The sequence below is a fragment of the Scomber japonicus genome, chromosome 9 (genome assembly GCF_027409825.1).
Source record: "Scomber japonicus isolate fScoJap1 chromosome 9, fScoJap1.pri, whole genome shotgun sequence".
Classification (NCBI taxonomy): Eukaryota; Metazoa; Chordata; class Actinopteri; order Scombriformes; family Scombridae; genus Scomber; species Scomber japonicus.
Window position 1 is genome coordinate 22,636,665 of NC_070586.1, and position 21,126 is coordinate 22,657,790.

At 40.2% G+C, this 21,126-nt stretch overlaps 1 protein-coding gene across 1 annotated transcript; it reads right to left on the reverse strand.

Moving 5' to 3' along the window:
- Positions 1-5,000: 5,000 nt before the first annotated feature.
- Positions 5,001-15,853, reverse strand: tbx5b (T-box transcription factor 5b). Its single transcript, XM_053325144.1, has 9 exons — positions 15,759-15,853; positions 14,760-14,906; positions 14,336-14,430; positions 13,890-14,009; positions 12,210-12,357; positions 10,484-10,636; positions 8,439-8,530; positions 7,196-7,455; positions 5,001-5,601 (listed from the first exon to the last, which is right to left on the reverse strand). Exons 2-9 carry the CDS (start codon positions 14,898-14,900, stop codon positions 5,012-5,014), a joined length of 1,599 nt encoding a protein of 532 aa, XP_053181119.1. The 5' UTR covers positions 14,901-14,906; positions 15,759-15,853; the 3' UTR covers positions 5,001-5,011.
- Between the last annotated feature and the right edge of the window lie 5,273 nt (positions 15,854-21,126).

Below are 21,126 nucleotides of genomic sequence, written 5' to 3' on the forward strand. Positions count from 1 at the left end.
GGTTAGTCTGAGCCCTCTGACCCCAGACTGGCCTGTCTGCTGTTAGTTTGACCCTTAACCTCTCCCTTTGTCTTTCAGATGCAACATGCAGGACAACCCAAGCGCCCCACCACCGCCACCCTTCCCCACACACACACACTCTGACTTGGCCTCTTATCCTTGACAGCCCTTATGCTCATATTAAGATCTACTTCAGTGATTTCAGGGCTGTTTCAGCCATAAACCCTCATTTAGGGGGAAATTAGCTTGGGTCTGAGTCTTGTTACTATACTGTGCTTAACAGCATTAGCCCATTCTTGTGGCTTTTAAATAACAGCAAGGATGGATAGTACCATTCAAATAAACCTTCCCTGCCATCCTACTTTGTTGCACCATATGTAATGGCCAAGCATTCATTGTCTAACATTATTGTACTGCCATTGTGCTGTCCTCTTAGTGTCATACTGTGCTTACTGATTCTCATTACAGGTACTTAAGGCTTGCAAATATATTAACAAATGTAAAATGTTTTAGTCATTTATCAACCCATTTTGGAGACCCTCTTAACATTCCACTTCCACTTTGTCTGATCAATCTGTGAAAACGGCAAACACTCACCTGGACATGTTTTGCTAATATGTTTTGTTAAGTTTTAGAAAAGCCATTTAGCAAAGAACACATGCACACAGACACATGCTATTTTAGTATTTTCTCCCAAATGTGAAAACTGCACGGACCCCAGTGTGCAAAAGCTCTCCTTATTCTCAGTGTATCTGCTGTTTTAGTTGTGCCATGCCAGTCAGGGAGGACTAAGTTGCCCCCCTTTACTGCCACAGAGACGGAGCACCATCATCCCAATAGAGACGAACCATAATCAGCTTTTACCAATTACACTCCATCTCAGACCACTTATTCCACACAAAATGACATCACTAATGCTGGACATCACACAAATGCCTCTCAGTGTCCAGCAAGAGACTCCAAATACACATTTATATATTCAAACCAATAGTTCAGACTGTAATTAAATGAGCTTTAAACAAGTCTTTTAAAAAAGCTTGTTTTGCAAAGAAATTGTTCGGCGTAGCCTAGCAGTAGATTTAAAATACAATACAGTGAAACATAAGCCTTTTGTCTGAGGGAACAACCTCAGCAACCCTCGCTATATGAAAATTCAGGTCTGCAGGCCAAATGAGTGACATTTAAAAATGTCAGTCTTTCTCGCTTTAAACATGTGGAGTCTCAACTGTGCACATAACATAAAAATACAGATGTGTGTATGTAGCATAGTTGTAAGTTCTCTGTGCCTGTTAGAAACCATCACACTCTTGTAAATTTGGAAAGGATGAGAAAAGGAGAATATGCAGAAGGCGGGTGGAGGGTGAGTGGTGTGTGTCGGGGAGATAACGATAAGCACCACTTAAGCTCTTTGATCACAAAGGTTCATCAATCTACTGTCCAACCAGTGTGTCTGAGAAAGTCCTCCACTGATGGATTAGGGTCCTTTACACACACACATACACACACTCACTGTGTTTAATATTACTTTACCCAAAGCTTTATTTTCCCAACTAACTCCCAGCCATGCAGAGGTCACCGCAGAACTCTGTTACTGTACAAGCAAGAATGAAGCGATGCAATCTATCTTTCAGAGCTAGAGGCCCCTTGAGACCTTGGCCCCTCCCCACCTCCGTCATTCCCCCCTCTCCTCCTGGCCTGAGTTTGTCTGGAGATGAAGGGTTAAGGAGGAACAGACCCTCTGAAGAGTTGCCTGCTTAACCTCCGACCTCACGGTGTGTGTGAGAGAGGGAGAGAAAGGAAGAAAGAGAAGGGGAGAGAGAGGCAGACCTCTAACAATGTAATTAAATGTAAATACACTGGATTACAAGTTAAAGGATTTAACAACCTTTGCAAATAAATCTTTGCATGCTAAGTCCACTTTTCTATCAGTGTGGGTGTGTTATAAACTCTGAGCAGGTGTAACTTTGCTGTGAGAGACATAGAACCATGTTGGGAGGGACGAGGTCAGGTGTCTGTGTGTGTGTGTGTGTGTGTGTGTGTGTGTGTGTGTGTGTGTGTGTGTGTGTGTGTGTATGTGTGTATGTATGTGTATGTGTCCAGGGAAGTAACGGTTTGCTTTGGAGAAAAAGAGGGGGACCACCAGCACACCCCCACTTTTCTTTGTCCTGCATCTCGGCAGACCCCTCCCCTTTCTGGGCAGCAGGTTGTCAATGAGGGGGTCCAGCTGGTGGAGACTGGAGATGCCAAACAACCTGTCAGAGATAAGAAGAGGCGGACAAGGTATGCATAGCACCCCAGCACCCACACCACTCTGGAGGGAGTTTGTTGCTGAGTGGATGACTTGGGTGAGTTACAGACACAGAGGTCTCTTATATGTGATAAGGCAGTCATAGTACACACTGTTACACTTTAAACAATACTCTACAGTGTTGTTTGGGATTGCTGGACACTTTTTGTTGGGAAAGGTCGCAGGTTTCTCAGGTTATCAGGTCCTTCATATTGATACACGCATTGAAACTGATAAACTGTACTGCACTTAAAAGAGTTTCCACTCCGGAGGTGCTGAGTGTACTTAAAATAACACCCCTGGGAATGTTAATAGTTTGTATGTGTCATGTTTGTTGCCTACTCACAAAGAAGAACACTACAACCAACTGACTTACGCGAAAATTCTCTAAAATTTATTCCATTTCTGTATATAAATCTGTTTATTTCCATAAACAGAAAATTTAGTTTTGTTTAGCACAACGATTTTTATCACCACTTGGAAATGGAGGATGAAACCTTCAAAGAGAAACAAATATCTCTGAACAATACCGTCTTGTCTCACAAGTTAACAACAAACTAATCTTTACGAATCTAGAGTAATAAATACTATTAGCAGGAACAATGCTATAAAACACAAACATTTTCCCCATAACAGAGAGCTTGTTACATCTCACTGTCACACACACACACACATACACACATACAAATCAAATACATATTAAGGAATGATGAGGATCTGCTGTTTGCATACTGACTGACTGTTCTCACATGTTACTGCATTTAAACACCTGGGCAAAAAAAATGTAACAAAACTTCTTCATTACAAAAAATAAACCAAAATCTCAGTTTGCTTCTATTTTGCACAAATAGTAACAACAGTCTCTTTACAGTTAGCAACAAGGAGGAAAATAATGCTACCCAAATCTGAAGGGAAATATATTTAACCCAATTTAGTCAAAGTAATTCATCGAGTAATGACATGTGGATATGACAAGGACTAATTCAGATAAAAAGTTCAAAGTTACACAAAAAACAGTTTTTTGTTTTTTTTACGATTGCTTACACATTAAAAATGTTAAAATAACGCACTGTTAGCGAAACCCGACAGTCAATGAGTAAAACCTCAGCCCAGGTCTGCACCGTGATAGTCACATTTTCAGCACCACACTTTTTGCAAAACACAACACACATTTAGATGTAGAAATCTAACATGATGTCACTTCTTTGCCATTTCAAGGCACTGCCTTTCAACGCACAACACCTGTGAACCAATTGATCAAACACGGCCATCAGGTGTACAGACACTTAAGGTGCTTTGTAGTGAACTCACCAATCAGGCGTAAGCACTATAAAAAAACAACAGATTGAGTGTATTGATCTTCAACAAAAATGGAAGGCAACGTTGCAGTAAGAGGACGAGGAAGAAGGAGAGTGAGGATGACAGGTGGAGCCGGTAGGCGAAGAGAGGCAGGGAGAGAAAGAGGAAGAGGTAGACCTGGAGGACGAGGATCAGATTTATCAGATGGGATTTGAGCAACATTGGTTGACAATGTTGGGTGTAGAGTTTTGACAAAATGAGCCTTGTTTTAAGCAATTGTAAAAAAAAACAACAACAAAAAACTGTAACATTATCACGTTTGCACCACTGTATTTCTTTGCTGAACAATCCACATATGTCAAGGATCGACGTCGGACTCATGAATAATTCAGAAACAAACAATAAATGGGCCAACAAATGGACTCATAGACCACGTTGAACTCCAGTTCTGACTGGTCAGATGGGGATAACGGAGAGGCACATGCTTATTCGTCAACTCTCAGTGAATGGAGTAAGCTGATTGGTCAGCTGGGGGTGACTCAGAGGACAGCGGTGACAGCTGCGTGACGCTGAGTTGTGCATTTACCCAGAATGCAGCGGAAACAGTGTTTACAGGTCCTTCAGCCTGTAGTGTGGTCTAAACAAACTGTTTATCGCTATGGTGCAGCGCCTGCAGCTACTACTGCCTGTCTCATTGGAAATTAACTCATCGCTTTCTTGAGCTGAGCTGACACCAGCTTTACACACACACACACACTCACACACACACACACACACACACACACACACACACACACACACACACACACACAGAGACAACTCATGCCTTTTCTCCTTCACTGAGACTGAGCATGGAGCTGTGCTTTGCTCCACTACAGAGACAAAAAAAGGTCTCCCTCAGGCTCTGCTGAGAGCTGAGATTATTTTGGTCAGTAAATGTTGCTGCCTGTCTGACAGTGGGTCACAATTTACATCCTTCACAATGCAGAGAGTCATCGAGAGAAAAACAGCCTGGTTATGTTCACGATTTGGCCTTAACGGGGCTCACAGTGCAAACATTTGGATGAAGCCAGTCTTTGTGTTACGGAAAGACAATAAAGTACAACTTTAATGTTAATTGTGCTGCTCAGAAATGATAACTTCTTTTTTTCCCTTTTTACATCTGGAGCTTCATGAAGTTTGTTCGTCTGAGTCCAGTCTTTAACAACCCACTGCTCCACTCAGCACAGGGGAGAAACATGGCAAACAGATGAGACCTCTTCACACAGCACAAGATCACACTTTTCACAATTATGTTACAAAGGTAATATCATATTTAGTCCGTATGCAGTGCAGCATCTTTCAGAAAAGCAGAAAGAAGGGTCGCTGAATTTGAGATGAGGAATCTCTGTCTACTCAGTCTTTTGGGTATGTCCTCTGGTTCAGTTAGGAGGCTGCACTCCACTCAGGTACCCCACACCTGATGTGTGTGTGCGTCTCTAGTGTGTGGTAAAGAGGAGGAGACAGGTTGGGGGTGTAGCGAGGATACTCTCTGAGAGGTGGGCTGAGCTGCCTGCTGTGAATGTTTTGGGAGCTCTGAGGTGGAGGTCCGGCGCTCTGGCTCTGGTAGGGGTCATGAGCGATGGGCTCTCCCAGTGGTGGAGAGCTCTGGTGGACTATAGCACTGAGCCGAGAGCCCTGAGGGCTGGAGCTGTAGGGAGGATGAGGGGTATAAGGTGGGTAGGGTTCCATGGGGGTCATGGCAGAAGGGAGCGGGCAGGTGTATGACCAGGATGCACAGTTTAGTTCATCCAGTCTGGGCTCTGAGCCAGCAAACATGCACGCCTGACGCTGTCCCATGTCTGAGCTGTAGGGGGAGTCAGTGAGACCCAGGGCTGGGTTGTTGGATAGACTGGGTGGTGGAGGAGGGGGGTAGGAGGAGGGGTGATAGTAAGACTCGCCCTCACTTGGTGAACTACCAGTGAAGGGTTTCTTGTACGGGTGCTGGCGGTTTCCTGAAGAACAGTTTTCCTCCACTGCAGAGACACAGAGAGAAAAATAATGTGGTTATTTTCCATTTGACATTCATGACAAGCGAGAACTAGGAAAGTTTCTGCTTCCTACTTCAGCCAGTTCACATAGCTGAACTGAGAACAAAATGTACACACAAAAGTAGGTTGCATTCGTTTTGCTGCTTTCAGACAGTGTATCTCATTTACTGAGGTACAAACAGGAAGATCTAAAGTGCAGTTTATTGCTAATGTTTGCCAGAAGAGCTTAATGGACCATGCTGATTGTTAAGCACGCCATTACCCACTAGAGCTGCATATCCAATCTTAATAATGTTTGGTACAAAGTTTCCATTGCACCAAATATCAAACTATCAAGGACCTAAAGTCAGCATTGGTTGTCTGGTCAGATCCAAAGTCTTGTTTAATTATTCTTTTGATTGATAATCCTTTAAATCACAATTTAGGCAGTTCCTGAATAGTTGTGTGCTTGCATTTAGCAACATTTAATATTTAAGAACTTGAGCTGCTTTTGTTAAATGAAAAAGGGAATAATAAAAAAAAACATTCCTAGTAGTAGAAAAATGGGGCCACACCATGACCAAAAGTGTGTTTGATCACTTATTGCACAAGATTTGCACTTTTCTTCTGTAAAAAGCAGGTACAAATGTGTGCAGCTAGATTGTATTAAAGGAGGTTAAAAAAGGGAGCAGCTGATAAAAAATGTGCAAATAAGCTTCTCTGAGTGTGAAAGGGATAGAGAGCAGCAATAATAAATAATATCTGACCATATTCTAACAAACAAGACGTCAATAGGAAGTCGAAGTCATGTGGTCACTGAACTTGAACTCCAACTTGCTAACTCAATGAGTATTTCTATTCCAGCCTCATTACAGTGATTTATTGTCTGAGCTTCGATAAACTGACTGAACTTTGTTAAGCTCTCCCTCACCAGCAGGCTGCAGATGTAGTTTTTTTTTGTTTGTTTTGTACTGCTGTTGATTAATGCGTCTGAGTAAACCCGTGAAGGTTGTGTAAATGACCACAGAAAAAGAAATCATTAATTATTCATTTAAATGCTGCCTTTGAAAAAATCAGAAAATGAGTTTGTAAACACAAACTGAATGCTTGTCAAAACACAAATTAATGCAAATCTATAAAGCTGATTTCATTTAGCTGTAAACAACAAATCTGAGATACTTAAAATGTAAAGTACTTCAAAATGATTTTTTTTTTGATGTGCATGAACATTACATGAACATTATTACATTTTAATACAAATTAACAAATGACCAAAGTCACATAATTTCCTTTTAACCAAGCTGCTTTGTTGTTGCCGTTGTTTCTGCTCACTATAAATGTTATAACAATTTTAAACAAGTTAGAGATGAGCAGTGTAAGTGTAGTAACATTTTTCATAATTCTCTTACTTTGCAGTTACCATAAATGCAGAGTTATGGGTGTGATAAATGACAAAATTGTGACTTTAACAGGATCATTTATGAAGTGCACACATTTATTCCCAATGCTAAAATTAGTATTACAGTGACTTAATTGATATTAAAATAAATACATTTTTATGTCATATTATGAGAGCTAGCTGAGACTGTTTCCTTCCTACCTTTCCTCTTGGTGCAGTGGTAGACCTGCAGTGGCTGGCCGTGCTGCAGGTGAGGATGAGGATGAGGCAGGCTGTAGTGGGCTGGAGGAGCGCTCAGCAGCTCTTGAGGACTGCTGCTGTTCAAGCCGTTCTCACAGCTGTACGGGGATGTGGCGGCTTCGGGGGAGCACCGCAGACCCTGAACCTCCCCACTGAATGGACTCCCGGCAGAACACGCTCTCTGACGGACGGTGCTGCGAGGGACCACTGGGTAGTCCTTACTGGAACAGAAACAGAAAGGTGGGTTAAGGAGCTATTTCCATATGATATTGTGGTCTCAGGTGTGCCTATACCCTGACTCCGTATAGCTATTTTTCTGTTTGATTAAATTCTGCCCGGTTGTATTGTTTATGCTCCTGTTTTTTCCCCCTTCTTTTCTTTCAAGTCTACTTAGCCGCTCTCCATCCTTTCAGCTCTGATCTCTCTCTGCACACACTGCCCTCTTGGTGAACTCTGTGGTATGTAGAGGACAGCGGGCCACATCTCCCTGACTCTTGTTGAGCTCATGACACACACAAGCAGACACATGCACGCACACACACACACACACACACACATTCGGTGCTGCTGTGAGATCATTTGCCCGCTCTAAAAATAAACATCCATCCATGTGTCACTTCAGATAGACTCTTCTCCTCTCCTCTGTTTTCCTCTCCACCAACCACAGCAGCACAATAACACAAGGGGTGCTGAATTTCACCCCTTCTTCTATCCCTCTTGCCCTGCCCTAATTTCTACCTCCCCTCAGTAACAGCCTCTCCCATTGGCTTGCTAAAATCTCTAAATTGCCTGACACAACAGCACTTGAACGGAGATTAGTTCAGCACGCAAACAGACACCATGTAGGGCCGTCAGCTGATCGGCAGTGACAGTCCAACAGACCGGCAGCAATGTGATATCATCCATCTATCAATGCAGCACAGGAACTGATGCTCCGCCTGTTGTGTGTTTGTGCTGTGGTGAGGTAACCTTCAGGTGACAATGGCTCACATGACTTTATACCACTTGGCTCAGCTCAAACACACATGCACATACTCTTGTCTTAGACCATATGTACCCCATCATAACAGCCCTCCCCACAGGGAAGAAAGCAAGAGAGACAAGAAAGAAGAATAGGATTTGTTTCTTATGAATGGACACACACACACACACACACACACACACACACACACACACACACACACACACACACACACAGACTCACCCTTGTAGCTTGGCCATGCGATGCAGCTCATTGTCGTCGCTGCCTCTGAAGCCTTTTGCAAAAGGATTATTCTCAATCTTCAACTGAGTAATCTGAGGATGAAACATAGAAAACATTTATCTCAGACACACGCATGATACCACAGCAAAGGCCACAGCAATATATTGTTTCATGCAACTACAGCCACAAAGGCATATTACATTTTTTAACCGTTCTTTTCATTGACCGAAAGTCAATAGTTTACTATTAGTCAGAGGCCCTGCAGATGTTAAAAGCCACCTCGCCGAAGCTCTGGAGGGCCAACATTCCTCAGCCTGCTGACATTTCTAACGGAGCGGACAGTGTTCTCGCCAGCTGACACAGAATAAACTGTTTACCCAAACAGTCGCCAGGTTTAAGGATTTCAGGCCAAAGCTTTTAGAGGTCCAAAGTTGGAAGCTTTGATGTTTAAGTCTTCAAACTTTTCTCAGTGATGTCATGGAGGGAAACCTTTGTGTTGTGAAGGATTTCATTTGGTTAAAGACCATGTCCGTCACACAGCAGGCAAGTGGACTGGAGATCTGACACCAGCTCAGGTCTAAACAAACTTTGAAGTGCTGATAAAACTGACAGCCTCCATCAGACACCTGGTTCAGTCATTCTAATCCAGGAATATTACAATTAGCATCGAGATGTGACACCAACAACATTAGTTATTGTACTTTAAGTTTTAGGATTTTTTAGTTTTTTACACAGTAATTAAATATAATACAAATGTAACAATGCTCAGATTTATAATCATTTATAATATTCTAAAAAACTAATTCAATGATCACTTGCATGTCTTTTGTTACCACTATTACTAGTAATAATATTATAATTAATTTAGCATCAAATTATAAATATATGTATTTATTACATTTCACATCATGTATATATGTATTTAAGTATTTATATGTTTTGTTTACATATATTTATATATTTGATTGATATGAACTATTATCATTAACTAATAGTATTCTGCCTATATAATCTATAACAATACATTGGATGCATGAATCTACTATTACATACAAAAAATCAATGCTTCTTAATAGACAGAATATTTTCTATATAATCTACACCTATTATTATTATTTGATCAATTAAAGCATATCATGTTAAACCTGCACATTTCCAAACAACATATTGTACTGAAACATGAAGAAATATAACAATTGCAAAACTTTGCAGAGATTCATTTTACCCACTTATGTTATTTATGATTTGTTATGAAATGTGATCAATTTGTAGCTATCTGGTGAAAACTTAATCAGCGGGGCGGCTTAAAAGCTTCAGCAATTTGTCTTTCTAATATGCCGAGGAAACTGGAACAACCGAGATCAAGGGATAGAAACAGGTCATTATAGACCAACGCTCACACACTCTCTCTCACACATGCTCTCTCTCACATACACACATACACACACTCACACGTACGCATGCACAAACACACGCACACGCACACACACACACACACACACACACACACACACACACACACACACACACACACACAGGATCATTTATTTTTGGACATGTTTACAAATATAGAGTAAGGACACATAAACAAAGAAGATGCAAATTGACTTTCTGGATACAAAATACAGACAGTAATACAAACAAAGAAAGCGAGTGTGTGTCTGTGTGTTCCTGTCTGTGTGTTTGTGTGTGTGTGTGTGTGTGTGTGTGTGTGTGTGTGTGTGTGTGTGCGTCTGTGTGTAGAGTGACTGCAGCCAGTAACCAAAAGCTAACCTTCATACATTTATCTAAATGGCCACAAAGCTGACAGAAGATCAGCTCTGATTTGCACATATGAGACACTGAGATTTCATTTCCATAATTGTAACTGTGAGCTCGCCTGTAGCAGCTATAATTTATTTTAAAGCACAATTACTGTAAAGTCACTCCAGTATTTATATTTTCTTAAATCCATTATTTTTTTTACTGTAGCAGTCTCATGCTTAAAAGACATGTAGGTGGTGTCCTTCTAACTTTTTTTAACAGTGTCTCCGTGTGTGTCCTACCTTGTGGTTCTGGTAGGACGTCACGGCGATGAAGGCAGTCTCAGAGAAGACGTGGGTACAGAAAGCTGTGTTTTTTGAGCCGAAGCCGTTATTCTCATCCGCCTTGACGATATGGAGACGAGGCTGGTATTTGTGCATGGAGTTGAGTATTATCTGGGTGGGGGGGAGGGGGGTGGATTGAGAAGGTGAGGCTGACAGACCTGTCATGTTTCTACCAGCAGATGGGACCTGCACTGGAGGCCAGGTGGAGGGTAGAAACCCAACTGAAGTCAGACTACCAGACACAATTCTAGGCTGACATGATTTTTTACGACAGAGATTTGTACTGTACACATCAGCACGATCAAACTGATGTATGTTAAGAAGTGAAACAAATTATTGATTTGTGTTTATATAGCCTCTAGGGCTGTAGCCAATGTTCCTAAAAATACTGGTGTCATGAGTCATGCATGAATACTTGATAAAGCTTCTTGTAAGAAGTATTTATTTCATAGTTTAGTTAGAAAAATACCAAACATTACTGATTACATATTCTCCTAAAACAAATCTAGCCCAAGGTGTTTTTTAAGCACATGTTCACACAAATTCATGTAGAAAACCAAATGTGGTCAGATATGCCATAAATGTTGTTTTACACACAACATGGAAAACAGGGTCACAAAATGATAGATTGATTTATCCACATGATAGCTGCACTGTTAGTTGAATTTAAATAACAAATGGTATTAATAATATAAGACCACACACACCACAGAATCTGACATAGTGGAGATAAGGCCGAAAAGTCAAATACAATTCATCACTGATCATTCAAACTGAAAGTTGCCTATTGACAATTGTATAAAGTTGGAGTAGGCTACTTACAGAGACCAGTCAGTGTTGTTTTGAATGTATTATAAAGGCTTTAACACGACTGTAAAGGCTGTACATTTGGCTTGCGGACAAAACTCTCAGAAGTTTGTGCATTGAGCATAGAGCAGCCCGACTGCAAATATTTCCCACGACACTGACAACTCCAAGAGTGCTTTTTAATTGAATCGGTGCCCTTTTTATACGCGGGCACGCGGGCGCGAGCACGTTTGTTTATCTATTGGGGGCTCGGTTTAATCGCAATGACGTGTCCGCCTGTGACGCGCATTAGCTATTGCATTTGAGAGTCACTGAAACCATTACCTCTAATTTCAGGATTATGTTTTTATGTTTGTTTTGTGCAACAATACGCGCCGCTGTTAGGCTCCTGCACAGCTGTTGGGTGATTGTGGTCTTGAATTAGTCCTTGGTCTGATGTAGGGGGCTGAAGTTTGGCCACATGATGATTTGTGCTGCTGTTGTGATGTGTGCTGAGTTATATCCAGAAGAGTGAGCTCCATATGCTGCCAGCTGTACGCAGGACTGACTGGCTGCCCGCCTATCAGGACCCGTGACTTCAGTTTGTGTAATCACTCTTCTTAAATTAAAAACAGCACTCAGGCGTATTTATTTAAAATTCATACAGTGTGTAGCTATTTGATATGGCCAATAGAGCAGTTTCACGGAGAGGTGTGTCATTTGCATTGATTTTTAAACTGCCTTTTTCTTTTCTATAACTAAGAAATATATATTTAATAAATTCCAAATGCTCTTTTTAATAATTAATAGAAGCCAACTCTGGCCAAGGACACATTTTCTTATTCTCTCTAATGAAAACATAAATACACCACATCATCAAAAGGCTGTTAAGACTCACATGTCCAAAGGGGTCCAGGTGGTTGTTGGTGAGTTTGAGCTTCTGAAAAGAGACGAGCTGGCGGCTCCAGTGCGCCCCGGTGGCAGGAGAGTCCGGATGGACGTAGAGCCTCCCGGGCATCGCGGGCTCTGCCTTCCCCGTTATCGACCTATATATGACCAAGAAAACGTAGACAACATTGAGACATTGACACTCAGTAGGTCACAGTGGTTTGGTCCCCGGCGCCCCATGCAGAGCAGGAGGCCTGTGCGCTGCCGCCGGCTGCAGTAGACCTATCTGGTGCTTTAATGAGACGGACACCAAAAAGCGCCGTGTTTTATGAAGTTTACACAGAAAGCCACATCTGGACCCTGCATGGCTCAGTCTGCCCAAATGAACTCCTCCAAAATGAACCAGCAGCCTCTGTTGTTGTCAGCCCTAGAGATATTGTGAGAACTCTACAATCACCACAAACTATAATATACAACTACCACGAAAGAAATATCCAAGAAATGCCTAAATTCAACCATCTGATATTTGGGCTTTTGGACCCCCCCCCCCCCCGATCTTCACCAGCAGCTTAAGTGCAGACAGCACGACTACTTGTTGTATCACATTAATATTTAATTATATTCAAGGGTTAGGCTACAGGTGGGAGTTTTTTTAGATGCCGAAAATAACTGGTGGATTTTATTCTTATTATCTTATCATATATAAGCCCTATATTGCCTATAACATATATTCAATAAAGAAATAATATGATTGAAAGCGTTAAAAAAAATATTGATATTATTTTTTTTGTGTTTTTTTTATGTTGTAAAGTTGCATGTAGGCTGGCCTTTTGAGTCTGCAATGCGTAAAGGTCAAATGATGTGACCTGGAGGGAAAATGTTAAAATAAAATAAAATAAAATCATATATATAACAGAAGAGATGGAACAATCAAAAACATAGAAACTTAAAAATGCCTTCAGGCTGTCACCATCGCGCTCTGAGTTGGGACTTTGTGTCACAGTCAGCTCAGCTCTGTTATTCACTGTAATACACAGAGTGTGATGCTCCGCAGAGCCAGAGCTTAGATGGAGACTCGGTGGTCTGCTCGGATTTTCCCCACAGTTGAATGGGGAGACTTTTAATCCGGTCTGTGCCGTCTGTCCGCCCGGTGAACCCTTCGTACGCCGATTTAACCGGCGGGCAGACACAAGGGGGGAAACGCGGGGAAGTAGGCCATGCCACTCTACAAGAAGGACCCGACCTTTACACGGTGCAGAGGCAGGGATGGAGCGGCGGATAAACCCACAGCAACTGGCTTTATACCCACAGTTATATTTAGAGTTCTTTTTAATGCAGATGTATGAAATTAAATATGGTCTATATATCAACAGAGCAAAGAGGATCAAGATGACAGCTAAATGTTTGAGTATGTGGAAAAATAATGGAGTATTGATTTTTTTTTTAAAGAAAAAAAAAGCTTATTGATGGCTGCATATCGCTATATTCACCATTCATCGCCTGAACCCACATGATAATGTTAGAATTTAAAAATCAATCCATTATAGTAAAACTGACCTACTGTACAGACGAGTCACTCCAGTACATTATATACATTAGTATTTGGTTGCATTATCAATCAGATGTTTTTGTAGAAGTCAGCTGAGTTTTTTATTAGAAAATATCTTAACAATTAAATAAATATACGAACCATTTGTTGTCTGCAAATTTGTAGCGGTGGTCATCCCCCGGCACTATGTCCATGAGTAGTATGTACTTGGTTTTTGGGTTGAGTCCTGTGACCTTCACCTTGTAACTGGGGAACATCCTCCTACAGGGAACACAATCACAGGAAAATATCAATATCCCCTCAAAGATTTTAATTATGAAATACATGCAAGATGATGAAATATAGGCCGTCAGTGCAGGCCTCTGAGACAGAACACCTCCCCCGAGGCCTTGCTGCGTTAACACTGCGCCTTTTTTGGCTCCGAAATACTGTTGCAAGCAGACCTGCGATTAATAAAAATAATTCCTCTTCAACCCCCACGTTTTAATGATGTGCATGTGCAGCTATGGCTTAATAAAAACATGATATACCTGCAAATTCCAAATCTATTTTTATTTAGTCAACAGCGGATTATTTGCTCTTCCTACCTTCCAGCCTTGGTAATGATCATTTCAGTTCCCACTTCATCAAACTTCGTCCAGAGTTCCCTGTCGTGAAGGAAAACTTTGATTCCCTCCATCACCTGCAGCAAAATACAAACAGTGCTCACTGCAGATGAATTAAAAAAATCTTCTCCTGTTGCCTAAAGCACTTAAATGATTAATAATAATAATAATAATAATACATTTAACATATATACATCAGCACGATTTGCATATTTAAAAAGGTTATGTGGTTTATGATATAGGTAAATAAAACTATCCATATTTATTGCATAGTGAGGTGAATATTTTGTCTTTCAGAAGAGCATCAATGCTTTCTATGTAATTTCTGAAGTATCAAAACTGCAGAAACTGTTGAGCTCAGTCATCAATAATGTATTAATCGCATTATGTGATTTGCAGTGTCTACCTGCTGGCTGGACGCTGTCTGCGGTGAAGCTGGAGAGTTTAAAGCGTAGCTCTGGTTCTCCTGTTTGGTCTCTTTAGGGGAATCCATGCAGTCCGAGTCCGGACGCTCTGCAAGGCCGAACTGGTCCCCTCCGTTTGCCATGTCCCACTAATACACACACACACACACACACACACACACACACACACACACACACACACACACACACACACACACACACAGGGTGGGAGATTGTCATTGAACATGTCATGTAAAAGTTGTGGACCTGACAGAAATAAAGGTAAGTCGTATCTATTATTAATTAATAAATATGTATTACTAAATTCATGCAATGGACAGGAACAAACATAGATGTCTTTTTTTTTTTTTTAAATACTAAAAAAACAACCAAACTGTTAAAATCTCTATATCTGTTGAAGAACACAAATAGGGAGTTAACCTGGTTTCAGGTTAAATATGTGGTTTAAAAACCAAATAATTTAGACAAAATCACAACAACAACGACGTAATACACAGCATTACAGTAATTTACAATGACTGGCACTGTAACTGATCCAATAACCTAATTACAGGCTTCCACTTGAAAGCAGATTAAAGCGTTAATGAACTTGAACTCTCACATTGTTTTTGAGGTAGGATTTGCTACTGGTCATGCGTGCATATTTATGTCTAATACAAACAATTCAGAGTTCAGGCTGTACTCTAGCTCCAGTGGTCGTGTTAATATTTCTATTTCAACCTTAATGCATGATGATTTGAGCTTTTAAGTACACCCTGCGTTAGAAGCATATTGTATTTAAAATAGCATGCTGTTTAAAAATGGAAGCAGTTCTTAATGTCACACACACCAAATAAGCTATACCCAACAGCTTGTATCTGGCATATGTGTGTGTGTGTGTGTGTGTGTGTGTGTGTGTGTGTGTGTGTGTGTGTGTGTGTGTGTGTGTGTGTGTGTGTGTGTGTGTGTGTGTTTTAGATGGTCTGTCTAAGGGCCTTTACCTCAAACACACTGTTCTGCTCCCCCTACAGAAAACACGCTCATCCTGCTGCTGCGAGCTGTGGCAGGCTCCTCGCGTATTTTTTTTTTTTTTTTTTTTTTGATGAGCTTGCTTTAAATTCCTGCTATTATTATTATTATTATTTTAAAAAATCCAACTGTCCAAATGCGTCGGTGTCGTGCTCCTCAAAAGTCCACCGCGGTTCCTGTTGCAGCTCTGAAATATCAACGGGTTGTTTGGTGCTCCGCTGTCCGCCTCCCTGCATTCACACCACGGCTCCAGAGCTCTGCTGCCTCCCGTCACCGCCGGATGTAACGGAGGCCTGAGATCCGTTCAAAACGGCGGTGTAATATCTTCCTCGATTATGTCGCTCCGCTCTGTAATAATCACCCTCACGGACTCAGCTCCAGCCTTGGTTTGAACCCCTGCTCATCTGCCCCCTTCATTAGCCTACAAATGGAGTCAAATCCGCCTCTGATCTACAGCCCTCCCCCTACTGCCTCCCCTGCGCTCCCATAGGTCCACACGGGTGCATCGGTATCTGCAGCTCAAATCATAGCTGTGACACTGGCCAATCACACACACACACTCATACACACACACACACACTCACACACACACATATACACACACGATCTAGTAAGATTTATTTTTTTCAAAAGCATTAGCCTATTATGATTTCACTCTCTGTGTATTTATCCCTGCAGCATTAATCCTGGTTTACACCTTCCTTCCACATTTTATTTCACATCACCCCAAACTGCTGGTTGACCATTTCACCTCAAAAACATCTGGATAATCCAACAGTTTTGATTTAACAGGAAAGACCTGTTGCTATTTTACACTTACACTGATTAAACTATTTGACCTGACACATGAGGAAGACAACTGTAGGTCAAATTAGGATGAAAAGCAGAAAGAGACAATTGTTTTACGCAGATTTTGTGGGAATTCATCTCCTATAGGAGTATACCCCACATAGTCAACGAGGATGGCTGTTAACGGATGACAGAGTTTATTTTCACTGCACCGAAATTTTAATAGCAGGCTATCAATTCATGGAAATGTCCTTTACGCAAAAGTAACGTATAGCAACACTGATTAACTCAACCATGAGGTGGATTTGGTTTGTGTTTTTCTTTAAAGCACCATACAAAGCCATAGGCCTAATCTCAAATGAGGGACACTCGTATAGTAGATTATAGATTCGGGCAGCGCGCATTACTTTGACTGGATTACTGTAGATGCTGATAACCGGAGGCATCCAGAGTGGAAAGTTGAAGGGTTGAGTGTAGATCAACATGCAGGATCCCACGTTTACCGAGCCTTTTTACGTTTCTCAGCCTGACCGCAGTGAGTTGGTTCAGCTTCTGTTTGGAGAGATTTACGCATTATTGGCCATTCTCTGCGTAATTTTGAGTGTAAAGTGCCTGCGCTGTTGACTATATTTCTATTATAACAGCTTTTGTGGAGACACATGGCCGGAGTAGATGATCTGAAATAGCCCACTGTTGAAAATACTGAGGCGTATTGATTATTGATATAATTGATTTGATGGCTAGATAAAAACTGAAGTTGCAACTGTATTGAATATACAATTTGAAAATCTTTACATTATTAAGTATCGTAAGTTATTTTAAAAAAGAACAATTAAGTGAGAATAGAACTTAGGTTATTTTAATAAAGTCGATCAGCGCAGTTGGACGTATTTATGTTTTGCTGTCAGTTCCCCTAAAATAACCTTATTAATCATTCATATTTGTGTACGGATGGGTTTTGAGTCAGTCCAGAGTTGAGTGATTTGAGTTTCCCGTTAAACGAAATCAAACACACTCTTCACTTCGAAATACTTACATAAATATCATTATCAATATTTATTATGTGAATTAAGACTTCTTTGTGTAAAAAAAACTTAATTATAAAAAAAAGCTGCCTAAAGAAAAATCCCGACCAGCAGGTTTAATTGCTTTTCACTGCTCAAAAGTTTTTAGTTGTTTTTTTTTTTATAACTCCAAAATGTTCTTTAAAAGTAATTATTAATATATTAGATGATTCATCTCTCCCGGGCAGAGCAAATGTATTTCCACTCGTTAGAGCATTCAGAAGAAAATAAAACCGAATTGCATGTTAGAGGATTTATGTAAAAACAAAATATGAATTATTAAAATATAAGTGACCATGCTGCCTTTTCTCATCACTCTACTGTTAATGTGGCCTTTACTAAGCAGCCGTAGACGCTGCAGTCCGTTCCTTTACATTATTATATAAAACAAAGTTACACACACGTTTTTCTTGTGTGTTCCTGAGTAATATGTCCACACAATTTCAAAAACAATTCAATTTAGAGAAGGTCTACATTACCTTCATTGCAGTTTATTATACAACGAAAGTAAACAATCAGTGTAATTAGTTTTCGACCTCTTTGTTGCAAAAAGTTTAAATCTGGGAATCAAAAACGAAGTAAGTAATTGGTTTTTATTGACATGTCCATACTTTTTAATTTGATGTTATACTTTCTGTTTGTTTCCCATTTCATAATTTGTGCAGAAGAAACCTTTACAAAGATGCTCTATTTTCGTCCTTTTTGCTCAATAACAACAAAATACACTGAAATATGTAAAATAAATAAATGAATAAAAGTTCAGTATAGAGGGAAAAACATCTAGATCATAGTTTTAATAATTAAGGAAAACGTTTATTGAAATTAAAATATATATTAAAAAGTCTTGATTGTACTATAATTACATTTCTTAATGTTAATGTGCCAACAACGTTATCTGTTTCATTACATATTTAATTTCTCAACTCAACTTTATTATAATATAAGTCCTTTCATACAATGATGCAGCCCACACTGTTTCACATAGCAACATTAAACTCACACAGACACACACAAACAGTACATGGAATAAAATAAATCAATCAATCAAAAGGCAAAAAATACACCAATTTAAAATTCCAACAAACATAAAGTTTCAAAAATAGAATAAAAATAAATCAAACAGCAGGTGTAAAATGATCTAAAAATAACTAAAGTACATTACTCAAAATTAAAATTTCTTTGAATATATTTGAAAAATCTCTTCTTAAAAAAAAAAGAAAAAAGTCATATTTCTAACTCCACACTTTAACTTTCTGATGTTTGGCATGAAGCCTAATGCACTTTCAAGCTGCAAAGTGATCATGATGTAATCACCTAAATCTTCAGATATTGACTGTCATTTTCAGACTGAGTGCTGCTTTTCCTGGACTGAAACCCTTCTCATGCTCGGACCGCAGCTGTCCGGCCTGTGAGGCAGAAGAAAAGTGAGAGGCGAAGCTTTCAATAATACCTGAAATGAGGAGGTGCTGGTGGCGGCTGGACTGCTCATTATTGTCCCATCCTGGCTTCAGCTGACTGGATCCTCTGTTCTCTGTCTGGAGGAAGTGGTGAAGGGGTCCCAGACCTCCTGCACTCAGCAGGTCTGTCTCACACACCTTCAGCTCGGCCAGAGTGGCGAGTGTGTGCGTGTGTGTGTGTGTGTGGCGTTAGAGGGCAAGGTCAACCCATTTCTCTGCAAACAATCACATCACACAGGGCAAAATACATTCCAACCCCCTCCCTCCACCTCCAGTTTGTAAGGTGGTCTGATGTGGGAACAGCAGAGGGTGGGGGTTTGGCAGCAGTCCAGACGGGGCCTCCGAGTCCAGATGAAGTAAAACCTGCTCCACATTAATGTGACTTCATATTACACATGTTTTACGTACACATGACTCTGCTCTCCACAGGCTTAGTTAAATGTTAGGCTCCTCTTTAAAGACTGTGTAGAAAATCTCATCAGATCAGATCACTTAGTGGTTTAGTAGCACATGAAGAAGTTCATATGTGACATATTAGAGGTGAGAGACCTCTAAAAACCTCAAACCTCTAAAAGAAAGATTCTGTCATTTTGAAATTCAAATGAGATATCAGCTTAAATGATGAGCTTCATGAATGTTTTTCCACCGATCAAATGTTTACAGTCGCAGCATCCCCAGAAATGGTTCTCATGCAAAAGTGACTCAGTCACAGCTCAGATCACAGTTCATAAAGGATAAGTTCACATTTGTCAAAGTCTGTCCTTAAAAGAATCAGGTATGTTAAAGAGTTTTTAAAAAAAGTTTCCTTGAAGCCACGTGATGCTTCAGCTGGCCAAATTAGTCAAATCAAGCACTGTACGTCCAGACTGTGGAAGATGGCTGAAACCTCATTATCTTCAGGTAAACTTTTAAATTCAGATTTGGTCAAAATGGGGACCATGGATTTAAAAGCTCTGTTGGAACCAAAAGCAAAAACCATTTCATCTGTCTTGAATATCAGAATTTAATTGTCCTTATTGTCCCATTATGAAGAGAAATGTTTAAACATTCGTCATTAATCCTTTGGAAAGGAGCTGCCTGATCATCATAATACATCAAACATCCTCTCAAGCTAACGAGGCTGTTAATTCACCTAATCTGCTTTATAATTAGCAAATGATTCATTCAGTGCAAGAATACACGTTTTTACAAAACGTCTCATTAATACAAAAGGTCAAATTCACTTATATTGTAGGCATATTTGAAAGGATCTTTAATGGTCAGTATGAACAGGATGTATCATTAAAGCGAGCACCTGGCTGTTGTTTTAACACAGACTTGAAAAATTGAGTCATTAGAGGAAAACTAAATTCCTGTTCACATAATGTCTATAGCTGTATTATCCATTTCTTGAGCTGGCATTAGATTTTACAACAAAAATTGCATAATTGTGCCACAACTGACAATCAAATTTTAAGGTTGCTGAATATGTGACATAACTGGAAGCTATATAACTAATAGGCTTTAAAACATACCACCTCTATAACCAAACCTCTTGTTTTTTCACTCACTAAGTGCAAATGTCTGACACTTTGGCTTTTACCCCAAAATGTTTTTAATATTTGAACCTTTACTAGCACAAATAACGGAAAATATTTGTATTTTTCATTGTTTAGCAGCTGACTGATGAAAAGTTTCATTATTGTAACGCTCTGATATTGAAGTTGGATGTCGCTATTGTTTCTGTAAATGGTTTTATTTGGTTTTAAAGTGAGTGTCTGTAAGAGGAAGGCTACTTAATGAGCTCGATGCACCTTCAGCTCCAGGCATGTTTCTCAAATGAAGTTGCTACATGGTGTGGTGAATGAAGTGTGGTGTCTTGTAGCTCCCTCTAGTGGCTTTCTTCTGCAAACAGGGAAATAGCAGATGAACAGAGCAAAGAAATCAATGTGACAAACTCCAAATGAAACAGACAAAACACACTCTACGTCACTCTCTTCATCATACGCACTTAACATTGCTTGCTCACTAATCTAGCGTACAAGCAATAA